At 33.9% G+C, this 17,655-nt stretch overlaps 3 protein-coding genes across 4 annotated transcripts; 1 reads left to right on the top strand and 2 right to left on the bottom strand.

Moving 5' to 3' along the window:
* Positions 1-658: 658 nt before the first annotated feature.
* LOC144569534 (uncharacterized) lies at positions 659-1,413 on the bottom strand. The gene has a single exon (XM_078319919.1). The coding sequence runs from the start codon at positions 1,316-1,318 to the stop codon at positions 851-853; it is 468 nt and encodes a 155-aa protein (XP_078176045.1). The 5' UTR covers positions 1,319-1,413; the 3' UTR covers positions 659-850.
* A 6,224-nt stretch (positions 1,414-7,637) lies between these two features.
* On the top strand, positions 7,638-13,191 carry LOC144569660 (putative serine/threonine-protein kinase PBL7). 2 transcript variants are annotated; one of them, XM_078320116.1, is made up of 6 exons: positions 7,638-8,169; positions 8,770-8,981; positions 10,004-10,193; positions 10,506-10,739; positions 11,111-11,268; positions 12,353-13,191. In XM_078320116.1, exons 1-6 carry the CDS (start codon positions 8,046-8,048, stop codon positions 12,809-12,811), a joined length of 1,377 nt encoding a protein of 458 aa, XP_078176242.1. In that variant the 5' UTR covers positions 7,638-8,045; the 3' UTR covers positions 12,812-13,191. The 2 variants fall into 2 exon arrangements, with proteins under 2 accessions (XP_078176242.1, XP_078176243.1); XM_078320117.1 differs by having other exon boundaries at positions 8,094-8,198.
* A 203-nt stretch (positions 13,192-13,394) lies between these two features.
* Positions 13,395-17,119, bottom strand: LOC144569661 (bidirectional sugar transporter SWEET13-like). The gene is made up of 6 exons (XM_078320118.1): positions 16,930-17,119; positions 15,702-15,738; positions 15,224-15,434; positions 14,800-14,961; positions 14,405-14,524; positions 13,395-13,869 (listed from the first exon to the last, which is right to left on the bottom strand). Exons 1-6 carry the CDS (start codon positions 16,979-16,981, stop codon positions 13,570-13,572), a joined length of 882 nt encoding a protein of 293 aa, XP_078176244.1. The 5' UTR covers positions 16,982-17,119; the 3' UTR covers positions 13,395-13,569.
* Positions 17,120-17,655: the final 536 nt, after the last annotated feature.

Below are 17,655 nucleotides of genomic sequence, written 5' to 3'. Positions count from 1 at the left end.
GATGGATATATTAAAATGTGCTTGCAGATCAAATTTTATATTTTTTTTGAATTTTTTTTACTATTTATTAAGTATTTTATAAAATCATTGTTTTCAGACCATTGAATTTTTTTACTCATCTTAATAAATAGTAAAAAAAATTCAAAGAAAATATAAAATGTCATATGCAAGTATATTTTAACATATTCATTATGTTAAACGGTTTAAATTGACTGTTTGGACTTTGAAAATATAGAGTGTAATTCCATGTCACCAAAAAAAGATATAATTGGATCCCTCATATTTAAAACTGCAATTAGAGCATCTACATCCCTGAAACTATTAGAGTTTCTAATTTGACGTGGCAGTTTCTAATCCAGTTTCAGAGATGTGAGAGAATTTCTTATTTAGAAACTATGCAGGAAAGTTTCTTATTAAAAAACTATTTATAAACTCTATGTTGGCCAAATGATTGACTCAAATTGTTTCTCCTTTTTAATTTGTTGCTGACGTAGCTTAATAGAAACTCTAAAATGAGTTTCAGGAATGTGAGAATTAGAAACTTTAAAGACCATAATTTCTAAAAAATAGTTAATAGTTATTTAGAAATCCTTTTGAGTTTTAGAAATGTAGATGCTCTTATACATTGAAATTGACATTTTTACAGCCCACCGAAAGAAACAAGTCAACTCTTTCCATTTAACAAAACAATCATATTTGTTGCAATACGAATTTTGATTCAACAATTTGCCCTCATCGATCTATTTCTAAATTTAGTCCAATTCAATTGCAACAGAATAAACTGCATAATAAGTAAATACAAATTCATCTTACGAAACACAATTTATCACTGTACTGACATACTGTTGCATCATGACCTGATGGCTATCACACTGGCTTCAGTCGAGACAACGGGACCCTGAGAAATAAGCAAATTCTTGTAAATCTCGACGAGCATTTTCTCATCGTACTCCTTCAACCTCCGGGACCCAAACGCCACGTCAGCGCCACCGTATCCACCTCCGCAATCATATCCATACCCGTATCCCAGTGGAGCTGAGTTAGCGACGCGTAGCATCATATTCACATAGGCGTCACGCAATCGGGCAAGCCAGCGTTTCGGCGAACCGATCCGCCTGGGAAAGCGGATCCGACGAGGGATCCTCCAGAAGCGTCGGCGGCGAGAGGCGCAAATGCCGGACGTGGCGGAGTCGCAGTCTTCAGCGGATCCTAGAACGACGGTGGTGGAAGGCGGAGGTCGGCGGAGACCGGAGTAGTTAGAGACGCGCTTCTTCCAGTAGCCCTTGATACCACCTTTTAAGCTCTTGCATTTCGCCATAGGTTGTCCCTTTCTGTGGGCGGGTCTCTCTCTCTCTCTCTCTCTCTCTCTTTTACCTTTTCTAATTCCTTTCCTTCTGTGATCTCTTTCTCAGTTATGCATTACAGAGTGCTTGTGATTTTATCGAGGAAACGAGTGAAAAAAAATGCGAATTCGTATCCTCTGAAATATCTCGTATCTTGCGTGATGTTATGGAAAATCTCAACCGTTCAAATATGTACGCACGAATCTCAAAGCAAAAAATACTGGCCCCATGCGCTATCCCCGAATAGGCACCGGACACGTCGGCACGCAAAATATGGAGATTCTCATTGAATGTGCAAAGCGGAGTTGGTGAGAAACTGAGAATTGCAAACCCGCTTTGCACATTCAATGAGAATCTTAATTTCTGTTACAGATTACTCAGTAGTATAATAACTGATATGTGGGCTCCACTGAATTTTGTCAATGTAGATAATATAAACTCTTTGGACCGTCAGTGACCCGCAATAAGAAGTATTGCAGAGATTCAGGATTTATTCTTGTTCCCAAATAAAAGTTTCGGAAAACCGACCGATATGGAATCATATCCGGTGATTTGGAGTTGAAACACTTTGATAAATGGTGACATGTGAACAGCTGTGAGAGGAGGAGCAACATCAATTAAATGCGTTGGTGAGATCTGGAATTAAGGTATCCAAAGATATGATTGAGATTGGACCGGCACGACCACACGAGGATGGCGTGATGAGCTTGCTCCCTCCGTAAAGGCAGATCTAAAATTATTCTAAGATTTTAAAGATGACAGACTCTATTTGGGCCCAAGTCCATGGGCCGGATGTCTAAAAATAAGTTCTTCGTAAAATATGTCCCGGTAGAATAGCTTCTGGGCTTACTTTTAGTTTTTTTTAAAAAAAAAAAATCAAGTATTCTTGAAAATAAATAAATAAAAATAATCGTATTAAAATTAAGTTATAATTTTTTTAACAACTTCATTTTACACTAAATTAATTTAAAAATGTATACATATATATATGTCATGTAAACATATTATTCATAAAGTAGATCGATTTTGACAGTTAGGATTTGTTGTTTGAAATCATTCTGACAAATTTTGAAATTAAATTCACTAAAAAACTTAGTGAACTTAACTGCTTAAGAGCACCATAATTTTATTATGTGTATTGACAGTATTTTTTTACTTTTTTTTTGGTCCCTACATATATAATAATTTCTATATTGAATATAAACTATTTTATGCATAAAATTTTGTTTATCTCAAGTTGTAAATTCTAAAAAGAAAATAATTTTATTGTTTCATATTTATTAGAGTAGAATTAGAGTGTTTCTAAGCTCATCAAATTTATTGGTGAATTTAACTTTAAAATTTATCAAATTGACTTTGAACGACAAATTCAAAAAGTTCAAATTAATCTACTTCACGAGTGATTAATTTATATGTGAAATTATAATATTGAATTAATTTAGTATAAAATTAAGGGATAAAAATAGTTTATAAGCTAATTTTATTGCATTTATTTTTTATTATTTTTTATTGACTTTACTCTAAATTAACTCGAAAATTTATATATGCATGTAAATACATCACGAGTAAATCGGTTTTAATGATTTGCATTCATCGTTAAAGTCAATATGATAGATTTTTCAAGTTCAACTCACCGAAAAAAATGGTGAGCTTAAGAACATTTAGATCTACTATAATTATTGAAAATGTTTAATGTGTTATAAAATAAATATAAACAAGCATAAAGAAGAATAAAAAAAACAGAGAAGAAAAAGATAGCAATCTCTTTATTCATACATTTTTCATGTGTGTACAATACAAGATTACAAAGCCTCTATTTATAGGCTACAAATTATAAATAAAAAACAATCTAAATAAATGGAGAAATAAATTCCAATAGTAGTGGCCATCAATTCCAATAATAGTGCATGGAGTAGCGGGGAATAAATTGAGAATTAATATTGGGAGTTACAAAATGAATGGATCATCCACTATTATATTCATAACACTCTCCCTTGGATACCTTATTTCTTTGTTTTTATATTTCTCATCTTCAATTGAGAAGACTCCACCTTCCATTTTCTTATTTCTTTGTTTCCTTACTTCTTCGTTTCTATACGGATTACAATTAATTTTTTATTTTTTATTTTCTTATTTCTCTTTCTTTGTTTCTATACATATTGTTGTGGGCAATTTAGAATATATTTTCAGTATAAAATATATCAATGTGTGTGTGTGTGTGTTCTAAATTGAAAATAGAGAAGAAGAAGAATATAAATTGGAATGTGTGTGTGAATATATATTTCTCTTACAATATGTGTGTGTGTGTGTGTGTGTATCACATACATACACACGATAACACTTTTTATTTATGTTTTTTTATATCATATTATATTATATGTCGATATTGAATTGTTGTACGATATTTGATATTAGATTCGAATCGAGCTATTATTTGATATCATTGGTACTTAAAAATAAAGAATCATCACATCATTAAATTGTTATCAGAGATCACGATTAAAGTTAATTAAAAATACATAATCATATAAATTTTCTATTAACATGTGTCTTAATTTTTGGATAATTATTATTTTCATTGATATATTTTTTTTTTCTTATAATATGTCTCCGTTACCACGCATGGGTATGATACTATTTTAAAATATAGTGAATATTGTGTTTGTTCTTTTTAAAATAAAGATACTGTGTTTAAATCGTGATAAGAAAATATTACGTGCATATAAACTTTTTTATCAGTGAATAATTTGATTAGAACAATTATGTATTTGTTATTTCTAAAAATAAAAAAATTATATTTTCTTTTAACATTCATCTAATTACGAAAAAAGTAGAATGTGGTCTTATTTCTTTCGTGGCGTCCATCACATGTTTTATTTTTCTAATTGGTTCAAATAATATATAAATATGTATTAATAAAAATAGGACGGCATACTCTTCTTTATGCTATGATATTGGTTAAATAATACAAGAAAAATAATGTAATAGAGGTGATTTCTGTTTCAGAATTGACCACATAACACAAAAAATGTAATATTTTTTCTTATTTAGAGATTGTAAAATAAAACTATATATGCATGCCCTTTAAGAATTATAAAATAATAGTAACAAATATTATATTATATTCTTTACAATTGATTAGATGATAAAAGGCGATCCTTACATATCTTGTACTTATTTGATATGTAGAATTTATATTAGTCTAGAGGTGTCAATGGTATTCTTTTACTCGTTTATTCAACCCATATCGTATCTGAAAATACAAATAATGGTAATTTTTTTTCGTTAACTTATTGGATACGAATAAGGATAACAATTTTTTTTTGTTATCTTACCCGTTTTCGTATAATATAATTATTAAAAAATAAAATTATATATATATATATATATATAGAGAGAGAGAGAGAGAGAGAGAGATAGGCTAATATACAATTGATTGTTCCTAGCCTCCCGTACAACCAAGTTGTTTTTCGATTTTTAAAGTCCAAATGATCGATCCAAACCGTTAGATGTGATCTCCATATTAAAATGTGCTAGGAGACCAAATTTTATATTTTTTAGAATTTTTTTACTATTTATTAAGCCACTTTGAAAATCGCTGATCCAACGGTAGCTTCTGATTTTACTGTTTGGTTAAGGCACCGTTGGATCAGCGATTTTCAAATTGGCTTAATAAATAGTAAACAAATTCCAAAAAATATAAAATTTGGTCTCCTAGCACATTTTAATATGGAGATCACATCTAACGGTTTGGATCGATCATTTGGACTTTAAAATTCGGAAAACGACTTGGTTGTACGGGAGGCTAGGAACAATCGATTATATATTAGCCTATCTATCTATATTTGTATGAAGATGAAACATGATACAATAAAGTTTTGTATTTTATTAATTTTTTATAAGACAAATTAGTCGTATGAATTATTTTTTTTTCTTGTTTTGAAGAATATTTTATCGAAGACAAAAATCAAAATGTCAGTGGTACTTTTTATCCTTTACCCGACCTATATCGTATTCGAAAAAACAGATAAGGGTAAATATTTTTTTCGTTATCATAATGGGTACGGGCATGAAAATACCTCAATCCGATCCGTGTCATACCCATTGACACCCCTATAGTAGTCTTTTCATATTATACAGATAATCACGAAAGATGTTAATGTTAATTATTGTTCACACAAAAGTGTATGCACAAAGTTTCAGTACAACAAGCTGTACTTTTTAATCTTAAATACACTTTCGGTTCATATTACAAGTGTACAATCCTATCGCGTAGTATATTGTCGGGTATCGATCACAGGGACGGTTCAGATCTAAACTGGACTTAACCTAAATTACTTAAAAACTAGAAGTTGGAAAATGTTGATTTGGTTTGTTTAATTTCCTAAATTCAATATCAATAATTAAAACGACAGAAAGTAAAGATTGGTTTTTATCAATTATAAAAAAGGCATTTTCAGGATTTTTGATTTCATCTTCAACTCTGCCTCTCAGTACCAGACGCGCCCCGCGTACTCTCATACGCAGCCGGCGTGGCCCTCGAGTTGATACAACAGCTGTTTGTTTATGCGTTGTTTCTTTGTGTAAGGTTCTACTAACCGTACCTAATGTTCCTAAACCTCAACTCTCGTTTGTTGGCTTAATAAACTTGGTAACGAAATTGCAATTTTCACCTTCTTAGGTTTCCAAACCTCAAGTCTCGTTTATTGGTATTCAACCTAAGTTATTTGTCCGATTTACTAAAGGTATCCACCATCTCTCGATGAATGGAAAGTTCACCTCTCGGCTACTATTTGGCCTCGCATCTCGGCTCAAAAACCTACCTCGTATACTTAGTCTGGTTGAGAGAAACATCAAGGCCAAAGTACAAGAAAGATGTTATAGATCATCTAACAGTAAACCAAGAACAATCCAAACAATTTCAACTGAGCAATTAGAATAGTACTCAAACAAATAAACACAAACATCAACATAGATTCAAACAACATGCATATAAAACAGAGTATTCGACTACATCATAACCCTAGAAACTAAATAAACTACTCAGACATAGTTCTAAAACAAGTAAAATAAACAAGGAAAGAACAAATCATGATAAAACCTGAAGAACAAAAAAGATCCGTGATCAAACTTGCGTCTTTTCGCTTCTCAACTTCGTCTCCAAGCTAGCTGTCAAGTCCAAACCCTAGAATTCTCTCCTTAGCTCCAGAAAATGCAGAATGATCTCTCTGTAGCAAGAAATCTCGTTTTATAACCTTTCTGGCCGACCTTCCTTCAATTGGCTTCTGTTTCCAATTCTGTTTTGTTTTCGGAAAAGGCTGACGCGACCCGCGTTCCTTTGTCTCTTAAGCGGTTGATGAGCGATCGCGTCGGGGTGTGATGTGGCCCACCTCGGATGTGACGCGACCTGCGTGTAGAGCTTCATAATTCACAATCTTCCCTGATGTTGCCTGTTTTCTGCAAAATAAGAATAAAAACGCAGCAGTACCACATTTTATAGATATTCAATGTAAAAGACACGATTTGGTGGTTTAAAACACAGGTTTTGGTACAAAATTTGATCAGTTTTATAGATCAAATAACGAGACATCAATTGCTGTACATTTTTTTAATAAATGGCAAAAGATTTTGCTTAACTTGTTTCATACTAACATTAGTTATAAGGGATAGTGTTCGTTAACTGATTTTTTTTTATATGAAATAAAATATTATAAATATATTAGATCTTCCGACATTATAAATAAAATATTATAATATTATAAATATCATAAAGGATAGTTTTATTGGATCACTAAAAATAGTAACTAATTCGGAATAATGTTACTGTTTGAAAATAACATTCAATGCAAATATGCACTTGCTAATTCAAGAACAATACTATTATGTTATTCTTGATAATAGTTGAAATAGTAAAAAAGGAGTTCCCTAGAACAACAATATTTTTATCTGACTAATCTAAATATAGAATTCATATACTTATTCTTAACATAATTCAAAAATTACTTTTTTTCTCTATTCTCATTTACTAATTTTAATTGATCTATCTTATACTTGTTCTTAATCCAGACGTACAAAGAGAATAAACTAAAGTCTTCAAAACTAACATACTATATAAAAAAAAAAAAACTTAAAAATGAAATTTTGCGTAGGAATAGTCAATGAAACCTTAAAAAAGCAACTTGAGCTGAGAATGATTATAGTAACGAAACCAAGCTATTAATTGAATATTTTAATCGTAAGACTTGCCAACGACGATATCAAGGGAGCTGATTCAATCGAGATCCACAATTATGAAAAAATAACCATAAATTTATTTTTATGTAATTTGCATTGCCGACTCTACTCCCCTTTCTTTCTCCATCTCGCCATTGTCGACTCTACCTGTTCTGGATCAAGTCAATTGAAGAAACTGAGGAAAGAAAAAGAGAATGTAATACTGAATACTTGGGTAGAATGTTTGAATTCGGATTGAGCTCTCAAGGTGGTTTTTGGCGATAGCTTCGATTTGAAGAGCTCTGTTTGAGCTATCTCTTGCTTATTTTTCTTTTGTTGATCGAAAAGCGTGGATCTTTAGCCATTTTGGAATATGATTCTTTCGCATTTCTTCGATTCCTTCAAGAGAGGGATTGGCGGGCGTTTTGTTCGATCCTGCAATTAAAGTTTTAGAAGAAGAAAGTTTCATTTTGCGTTGGAATTGAAAAAATGGGTTGCTTCCCTTGCTTTGATTCACCTAAACGAGATGAATTGAATCGCAATCAGAGAAAGGAAGAGAAAAAGAAAGAAGAACAACCTATGGTCCCACCAAAAATGGAGAGACTTCAATCTTGTTAGTTACACTTTGAATCTCACTCCTAAGTACTTCCATTCTTTAATCGATCAATGCATTTGTAATTATATGTTTTGTTTTACTGTTGAATTACCGTAGCCATGCTTTGTGATATAACTAGGATATATTTGTTATTTTTTCTAGTCCAGACGACTTGAAATATACTTGATTTTATTGCATGGCATATATGTTAGTATGGTGTTGGTGTTGACATACACAACCATACATTTATAGTTGTACATAGCAGTGCCAATTGAACCAGTACAACATTGATTTAGAAGGATTTCATGCATATTACTGTACATGCACAATTGTGCCAGTACAGTTTAAGAAGCATTGCTATTCAATACACCAGGTCCAAAACACCAAGCATAGTACAAGGAAGAAACCCCCCCCCCAAAAAAAAAAAAAAAAAAAATGCCGCCATGTATCTACCAAACATGATATCCAATCTAAACACCAGGTCTAACCATCCAATAATGAAACAACTGAATAATGAATAATTAATGATATCTCCCAGAATGTTTTAGCCACTTTTATGTTGTCCAGTTCTCCACAAAATTTTCTCTTTTGATAGTTATACATTTGATATGTATCCAGCTAATAGTATATCAAGCCGAGGAGGGTTGGATTTAGAAAGAGAAGAAGAAAAGGCCGTGCAAGTGTTACCACCGGTGACCCACAATATATCAGCACAGACTTTCACATTTCGGGAGCTGGCAGTTGCCACTCGCAACTTCAGACCAGAGTGCTTCATAGGTGAAGGCGGCTTCGGCCCTGTATATAAAGGTCGCATTGAAAGTACTGGTCAGGTCAGAAATTTGATCCTCATAAATCATAATATAAGTTGGTTTTTGCCTTTTTGAACCCTCAGGATTTTCCTTGTTTGCAATAGGTCTGGGTATTTTATGGTTTTTGCAATACCACTCAACAGCATTAGAATGTTGTTTACAACTTGCTACTAAAACCCAACTTTTAAAATCCATTTAAATATATCAATAACAAAATTCCCTTAGTTTTGCATCTCAACTAAAGCAAATTGCTCATTTATGGCTTGATTTTGGTTTAGTTCAGATCCATGAAAATTATATTTCATAAGTAGGCTTAATGTATCAGCATTTAATGGAATTGGTGTTGACTGCAACTGTTGAGAAATATTATGTGCTATCTAGATATATAGATGACGTACTGGGTCTTTATTTGCGAGGGGCCTGGACAGTTATATTGCTACTCCCACTATAGTGTGTGTACACATTTTCGATTTTACTTCTTAGATACTATAATAAGAGTAATTGTTTGAATCAAGCGGTTGCTTAGATTTAGTTCCCCGTATAGGAGGGATACATGCCAAATTGCCAATACAATTATGAAAGAAAAAATTCCTGGGTGTCTTTACTACCAGCATTTAATGGAAATCTACCTTTTCCATAAATAACTTGATGGTATAGAGTATTTTCTATTTTGTGAATGTGTCAAAAGATTGGGTCTTAACTGCAACTGTTGAGAAATGTTGGATGTTAACAGATATATAGGTGAATTATTGGGTCTTTATTTGCAAGGAGTGGTTTGGACAGTTGTATTGTTACAGTGTACATGCAGTTTTTTTCATTTTAGCTTGGAGGATACTTTAATAAATAATGAATTATTGTTTGATTAAGCAGCTGTTTAGATTTAGTTCCATATAGGAGTGTTAAAATGCCAATACAATATGAAAAAGAAAAAAATTTGGGGTCTTTGCAAATGACTTCAGGAATAGAGAATTGCACCGTGGTATTGAAGCTATTAGTTCAGAGCTGTTCCGTGGGCATTATGGTAACAAAAATTTGTTGGACAGGTGGTGGCGGTGAAGCAGTTGGACAGGAATGGTCTCCAAGGGAACAGAGAGTTCCTTGTGGAGGTTTTGATGCTAAGTTTGTTGCACCATCCCAATCTTGTCAATTTAATCGGTTATTGTGCAGAAGGGGAACAACGCCTCTTGGTTTATGAATACATGTCTTTTGGCTCATTAGAAGATCACCTTCTTGGTACCCCCTTTTTTTAACCTTTTTGGTTTTCTGCATTCCTTTATGTTTCTTCCTGTTCCTTTTCTTAATTTTGAGATGAGGGAGTTGATGTAAAAGTTATAACATAAAATAAAAAATAAAAAATTCGAAAAGAAGGGTTGTAGTTGATAGTTTTCTCCCTTTTGGTGAGGAAAATTGTACATTTTCCATTCAAAATGGGAGAAGTTTTTAAAGATAAAATGGCAGAAAAGATGAAAGAAATCAGAATGCAAAAGGAGCCCCGTTTATTACCTGTGCTTGATACCAGAATTTATTTTTATATGAAATTGACAGATCTACCCCCAGAGAAGGAGGTCTTGGATTGGCCAACCCGCATGAAAGTAGCAGCTGGGGCTGCCAAGGGTTTGGAGTACCTCCACCACCGAGCTGACCCTCCTGTCATATATCGAGATTTCAAATCTTCTAATATTTTATTAGATGAAGAATATAACGCCAAGCTGTCTGATTTTGGCCTTGCCAAGCTGGGCCCTACCGGTGATAAATCACATGTATCCACTCGTGTGATGGGTAACAATCAGTTTGCTTATTGCGCCTAATGTTTCATGAATTTGCATCCTGGCGTTTTATATTGGCAGCTTCACAATTGTAACAACTATTGTAAATTACATATCAAATTCTCATTTGCCTCAACTGATTAAATAATTATGTGATGAAAGAGAATTAGGCAATTGAGCCCAATCAATCCTCAACTAAGTTTCTTTTTTATTTTTTTGAGGCACAAGGTGAAAAGCCTTCTTAAAAAAAGAGCCTCCACTAAGTTTCTATTCTGCAACAAGCCTTCTAGCTTCTCGATTGTACAATTCTACTTAAGATATATATGAAGTTGTTGTAACTTCATTAAAAAAGTTATTTAATACTTTGGTTTTGTACTTTATTAGGTACATACGGGTACTGTGCACCTGAATATGCAATGACAGGACAGCTTACTGTAAAATCTGATGTGTATAGTTTTGGGGTCGTTTTGTTGGAGCTTATCACTGGCCGACGGGTCATTGATAGCACAAGACCCCGCGGGGAAGTGAATCTTGTCTCATGGGTACGTCCTTTTCTCCTAATCTACTAGTTTAGTACTTTTAGATCGCTCAATAGAACCTTATTTGGATATAGGATCAGTTTTCTCAGGTTCTAACAGTTCTACCATTTTATTAATAGTTCTGATTTATTTCTCTTCGAGGCTAATAATATTTTGATTTTATTCCCTATAATCAAAATCTCGATGTTAATTGAAAATATCCAATTAAGAAAGCACTTCTAGTCCCAATTTTACTCAAAATACGGTAGCCTTATGCACTTCCAACTGCCAGCACATACCTGTCAGTGTAATCCCTGCATTTGTGTTAGAAAAGCTTGTTTTTCTTGTTATTTTCTTTTTAATAACAGGTCCTATTGGGGGATGCTTTTTATTGAAGGAAATTGTTGCAATATTACAAACACAATAAAGTATTATTCCTGTAGATAGGTTATTTCTTAAGTTGAAAATTTCCAACTTGAATTTGCCCTTTTCTGATTTAATGAGGGTCAGCTTGTTTACTGTTATTTGGCGGATAGACTTTGCTGATTTACTGAATACATGCAAAAGCAAAGCCACACAGTTAATGGATCAGAGAGGGGATCCGTATCCTCCCAGGTACCTGACTCAACACAATTGAAATGGACGGTCCAGATTTAGTTTCATCCGGTGGGTGATTGGAATGGCAGTAGGGGGCAGTATTATTTGTGCTTTGAGATGCGTGCCAAGTTAAAATTTCCATTTTTGGACCGTCCGATTCAATTCTACTCAGTCAGGTAACCTGAGGGGATACAAATTCTCAGAGAGGACCCAAGTGTCAGAGTTCGTTTTGCTTGCTGACGCCTGACCTGATAACCTATGGCACAACCTGCATGAATTCTCCACAGCTTTATGTGCTTCTCATCTCATAAGTATTAAATGGTTATCAGATTATGCAACTCCATATTTGTCACCACCATGTGCAACCCAGGTGGGGCCTCTGATATAACCTAATAACGTCCCTGTTGATAGCCATTAACCTTGTAAACCTAGCCATGAGCCAAGCCAGTTTGATATGACCAAGTAACGGCTTAAAAAAAATTTGTTAAAAATATAACTTTTTTTTATACAGGCAAAGCCATTGTTCAACGAAAAGAAACAGCTGCCGAGGCTGGCAGATCCGCTATTGGGGAAGCGTTACCCTATGCGGGGCTTGCAACAGGCACTGTCGGTGGCCTCCATGTGCATCCATGAGAACTCTGCCAGCCGGCCCCACATCTCTGACGTTGTCACAGCCCTCACTTTCCTTGCCCAAAGTACTGATTCTACCCCACCATCCTCTGAGCCCACGACCCCTGTCGATAGTAATAGTAATAATAATAATGGTAATTGTTCTGCAAGCTCGTCAGGGGGTGTGTGTGGGGTCCACAGGGAAGAGACAGAGAGCAGAGAAATTGCAATTGTTTTGGGAGGTGGTGGGGGTAATAAAGCGGAGCGAGACAGAGAAAGGTTGGTGGCAGAGGCGAAGCAGTGGGGCCAGAACTGGCGTCAGAAAATGAAGGGTGAAGGCTTTTCAAGTGGGGATGGTTAATCAATTGTTCTTTTGACACCCTCCCCCTCCAACTTTTTTTTATGCAGAGGTAGATAAACTTGATGCCTTTGGCATATTAATGACTCGGTCAGTAGCATTTTCAGGTTTTGGTTGTTTACACGTTGTGACTTGGTTCATCAGCCGTTTCGGGTCCCGGTCGTAAATATGCTAAAAGGTGTATCTTTTGTATTTATTTCCATTTCTTTTGGCTGAGAGGGAGAGCTTAATGTATATTGCGGCGGGAACAGTGGCAAATGTGAAACTAAAATTTTGTAGACATCTGTTGAGAAGTTTTGCGGTCAGATTTCATGAGCTAATAACTATGATTCTGATATCCCACTTCACATTCAGAATTTTCTTTGATGCGCATTGTATATAGCCTGCTTGTGTTGATTTGCATAATGGCAGCTATGAAAGAAAAATGTTCTGTACTAAAGTGAATTACAGATTGTAGAAATCAATTAAAGTATTTGCTGGGGGAATGGATGCTTCCTTCAAATGACTTGGTGAATTAGAGAAATAAACTAATAACTAGTTGTTACTGTCCCTATTTCAGATTACCAGAAAAAGTGAACTAGAAAGATTTGGTGTTACTCACAATATTATCTTGTATTGTTATGAATGTCAATGTAATACAGAATACTTTAAGCATCACCATATCAGTAAGCCTAACTAGAGGATTTGAAAGTAAAAAACACAACTATTAATCTTTTGTAACACACAAGCCATATATTTTAGTGATAATCAGGCACACTTCCTCAAGCTGCAACATCAACCGTCTTGACCGGTGCCGAGAAAGGTGTGCTTGCTTCAAGGTCAAGTTCAGGTTCAATCCGACGCACCTGCACAACTGGTACCGGGCTCATTGTCACAATTGCGACATGCAAATTCTCAGGCAACTCTATTATGCCAGAGAGGTCTAGTGCATTTTTAGCAGTTGCCGGAGCTGGAGTTTCATGAAATGGTGTTGCCGGGCGAACGATTGTCGGGCATCTCCAGTAGTAGAGATACAGGCCTATTTGGCCCACTCCAAACAGAAAGCCCAACACGTTGGGCAGCTGGGTGTAAATAAAAATGAGAAAGAAATAAAACAATAAGCACAGATTGGAGAAAGAGATAAAAATAACAAGTATTGCATCTCTTTGATTCCAAATTAGATGTTCAGAAAACAGTTCTAAGGAATTGGATATTTTTTTAATTAAGTTAAAAATAATTAAAGCAGGAGTATGTTGTTATTATTCTAATATAAAGGACAAAAAAAAGGACTGAAGATTACTATTCAAAGATCCTTTAATTTCTAAACCTACTCCCAAATAACCAATAAATTTTTGCACCATATTGAGCTACCCTCCAAAGGATTTTCCTTGAGAGAAAACAAATAAGTTGGTACAAGAATTGAAAAGAAAATAATTAATTCAGTCTATCTCTATTGCAACCAGAAATTCAACTAATTTCATTTATAAGGAGCTCTTCTGTGGAAGTTCCCTTTCATAGTAACTAATCAAATTGAGAAGTTTTATGTGTTTGTATGAATAAAAATTTAATACCAGTATTGAAGGTAGATTAACAGGACATGTTAATTTCTCTACTTACCGCAATATAACGGTCATGAGAGAATGCACCATAGAGGCCCCAACATACGGCGCTTGCAGTGAGGAAGCAAGAGAGAGGAAGAGGCATGAACTCAACGCTCCTTGTACGGATTACAAGTTTCTGTTACAAACAGAAGACTAATCAAAGCCCATATGACAAGGTGATGTCTTTTAGGTAATATAACTTATAAACTTACTAACAATGACCATAATTAAAGAAGTTATTGAACCATAGATCATTCGAAAAGGCGGCTTACAACAATAAAAATACTAAAAAAGATAGCAAAAACACGTACAAACAGGTTAAAATAACATATTATAGTAAGTTTGATCATACAACTATTGTATTTTGCATTCAGTAGTTTCCAAAAGAAAAAAATAGAGAGAAAAATTTACAATGATGCTTAGAGGAGCAGCGAAGACACTAACGGAGAAGGTCATGCATATCCACCCGAGGATCGTTGCACGATTGATACCATGAGAGAGAAACATTGTAAATAGAACTATTCCAGCGAACACGACCCCATTCAATAAAAACATGTATCCAAAGGTACGCACCTGCAAAACCAATGGAGCAAATAATAATTATTACTTGTTGCTACTCTTTCAGATATGGAAAGAATGTAGGGAAGAATGCAGGAGATGAAAAAATTAAAATGTCTGTTCTTTAAAGTATAGTTGAAAGGTGTATCAGGTGATTGCTTAGGATAAAAAATGTATTATATTTGAGAGTTCTCATGAAAACTTGAAAGGTTTGTGCAACTTATATTATATAATTCTGAGCAAATTAATTAATTGTGCAATCAGTTTATATATTTACCCTAGACTTTCGCGGTGCAAAGATGAGAAACGTGATGATGTAAACCGACTCGATGATGCATCCAACAGAATTGATAGTGATCAGAAGGACAGAGTTTGTTTTGATGAGAGCATAAAAGATCCAGAGCATGGCACTGAACAGTGCAACCACATAAGGCACTGATTGAAAATTTAATGTTGATTTTGCCTTATACACACGACGGAACGTCGGACTGCATAAAAAATTAGGTCAAGATCAAAGAGAATTTTCTATTAGTTATCATGCTATTGTTACCAAATTATCCATATACTTTATATAGTAATTGTTTGCTGGTTAGCCTAAATAACACACTGATTTTTCTTTTCTAAATCATAGAAATTTATCGAAAGAATCAATGTAACTAGATGTTGGGACTAATGTCACTGTCTAATGACAGGTTAAATATAAACTCTCATTATAAGAGTATAGTATATTGCAAATGAAAGGTAAAATAACTTACATTGGTGCAAGATAGACCATGAAGGAGATTATGTTTCCTGCAAATTGTGAGCAAAAGGAAGTTAAAATCTTTCATTTTGTATTAATTTTCAAAACCATTAATATTAAATGAAATTAATTTTAAAAAGTGTAACTGATTAAATATGTTTACTAATTTGATGGGACACTTGATCATATGTGGTTAGTTATCACTTCGGTGATGGTTAGATGAGCACTAGATGTATCTCAAAGTGGAAAGACTTCTCCAGAGTCTTAGATAAGATTTTCTCTTTTGGTTACATATTTCTTATATATTCTAAATTGGAACTTTTCCCTGCTGGTGATTTATGCATTTTCTTTGTCATTAAACTGAACAAAGTAAACTACGTAGTTGGCTAAGGTTTTAATTAAGAGGTTATCTTTATTACTACTTCAGTTCAAAAGTAAACCTAAAAGCAAAGATAGCTCATGTTGTCCACCCATCTTCACATATACTTGAAAGCACATTTAAACTTTCAAATTGAATATATACAACTTAATTACTGTCCTAATATTATAAAAGGAACCTATATGCAATATTGTAGGGACCTCTATGAAAAGTTCTTAAAAAAATAGTTGATCTCTAGGTCAGATGGTAGTGGAATGAGATCATGATTGGTTTCCTAGAATGGTGCATGGAATGCAACTTGTTCGTACGTACCAATGGATACTACATACTAAGAAAGCATGCAGTATCTCTATATTGAACAAAATTGCACCAACGTCCTTTGGAATGCCAAAAATAGGAAAGAGAGAGAACAAATATTTTCAATAATAAGAAATGTAAAGGAATAGAAATAGATGGAACTATTGCCAATTTGTGTTGTACTACATGTGCAGAATACTTCCCTGTAATGTATAGTAATGTACAATTGTAATTTCTCTTTGTTATTTTCTGTCTGTGTGTGTGTCTGTGTAGGTTGATCAGTTGTATATTCATGATGATACTTATTTAGCGAGAAATATAATTTCAAAGGAAAATACAGAAGTGGTAATTACTCATACAATGCACATTCATGAACTATAGGAATTGGTACATACTTTGATTTAATTTAAATAATGCGCGCTTAAATATAGATCATGCTCTTAAGATTAAGAGTAAAAAACCTAACAGAAACCACTCTAAGACTTATGGTATCAGATAGTTTCCCAAAAAAAAAAGAAAAAAAAGAATGGATAAAGCAATTAATATTTAAGTTTACAGAACAAACCTAGGAGACCAAAAATGAATGCACCAGGGTTGTCTAAAGATAGTCCTGCCATCTAAGCTCTCTCTTTCTGTGTATCCAAACAAGAAAATTCAGTGAAGAAAATGGAGTGAGAGAGAGAAAGAGAGGCTAGGTGCTCCTTAGTGAAAAAGGGTGAAAACCCTAGATAGCTCTTGTAAGTATTAGAACTAAATGCTGGCTCTGTCTCTCTTTGTGTGCAGTAGGAGGTTTATATAGAGGGGCTTAAAGGTAGTATAGGGGCATATCCAGGGACAATATCTGGCGCACTGTATCAGTGTCCCTGTTGGGTTTGTGAAAGTGAGCTTCTTTGGTTCATCTCCAATTCATATCTAAACATAGCATTCTGATTAGCATTTAGCTGTTCAGCATGTACTATTGAATTAATTAATTAATTAATTATTCCCCTTTTGCACATGCATTCCTGCAAAGTTTATTATTTTCATGTACTCATAATATGCAGTGTGTGTGTATATATATACACACTCATGATAATGGTATTAATTAATTGACACTGGGGTCACCAATGATGCAATTAAAGTTAACAGTTTGGTATTTATTAGTGTTAACCCAAATATTATAAAGATTTCTATTTTGTACGATAAAATAAAATGAATATCACCATAATGACTTTCATGCATGCATGCAAGAATTATGTTTGCATTTCGACCAAAATACAAATGGTCTAAATTATGTTAATATATATACTTC

This window comes from Carex rostrata, chromosome 18 (genome assembly GCF_964058835.1).
Source record: "Carex rostrata chromosome 18, lpCarRost1.2, whole genome shotgun sequence".
NCBI lineage: Eukaryota > Viridiplantae > Streptophyta > Magnoliopsida > Poales > Cyperaceae > Carex > Carex rostrata.
The sequence above is the reverse complement of the archived record's forward strand: the minus strand, read 5'-3'. Positions and strand labels throughout refer to the sequence as shown.

Coding starts and splice junctions, on each gene's coding strand:
- LOC144569534 (XM_078319919.1), bottom strand. CDS start 1,318: ATGGCGAAATGCAAGAGCTTAAAAGGTGGTATCAAGGGCTACTGGAAG.
- LOC144569661 (XM_078320118.1), bottom strand. CDS start 16,981: ATGGCAGGACTATCTTTAGACAACCCTGGTGCATTCATTTTTGGTCTC. Junction 14,962..15,223: donor TTGCACCGCGAAAGTCTAGG/GTAAATATATAA, acceptor TTGGTTTTGCAG/GTGCGTACCTTTGGATACAT. Junction 14,525..14,799: donor CTGCTCCTCTAAGCATCATT/GTAAATTTTTCT, acceptor TGTTTGTAACAG/AAACTTGTAATCCGTACAAG.
- LOC144569660 (XM_078320116.1), top strand. CDS start 8,046: ATGGGTTGCTTCCCTTGCTTTGATTCACCTAAACGAGATGAATTGAAT. Junction 8,170..8,769: donor AATGGAGAGACTTCAATCTT/GTTAGTTACACT, acceptor ATATGTATCCAG/CTAATAGTATATCAAGCCGA. Junction 10,740..11,110: donor TGTATCCACTCGTGTGATGG/GTAACAATCAGT, acceptor GTACTTTATTAG/GTACATACGGGTACTGTGCA.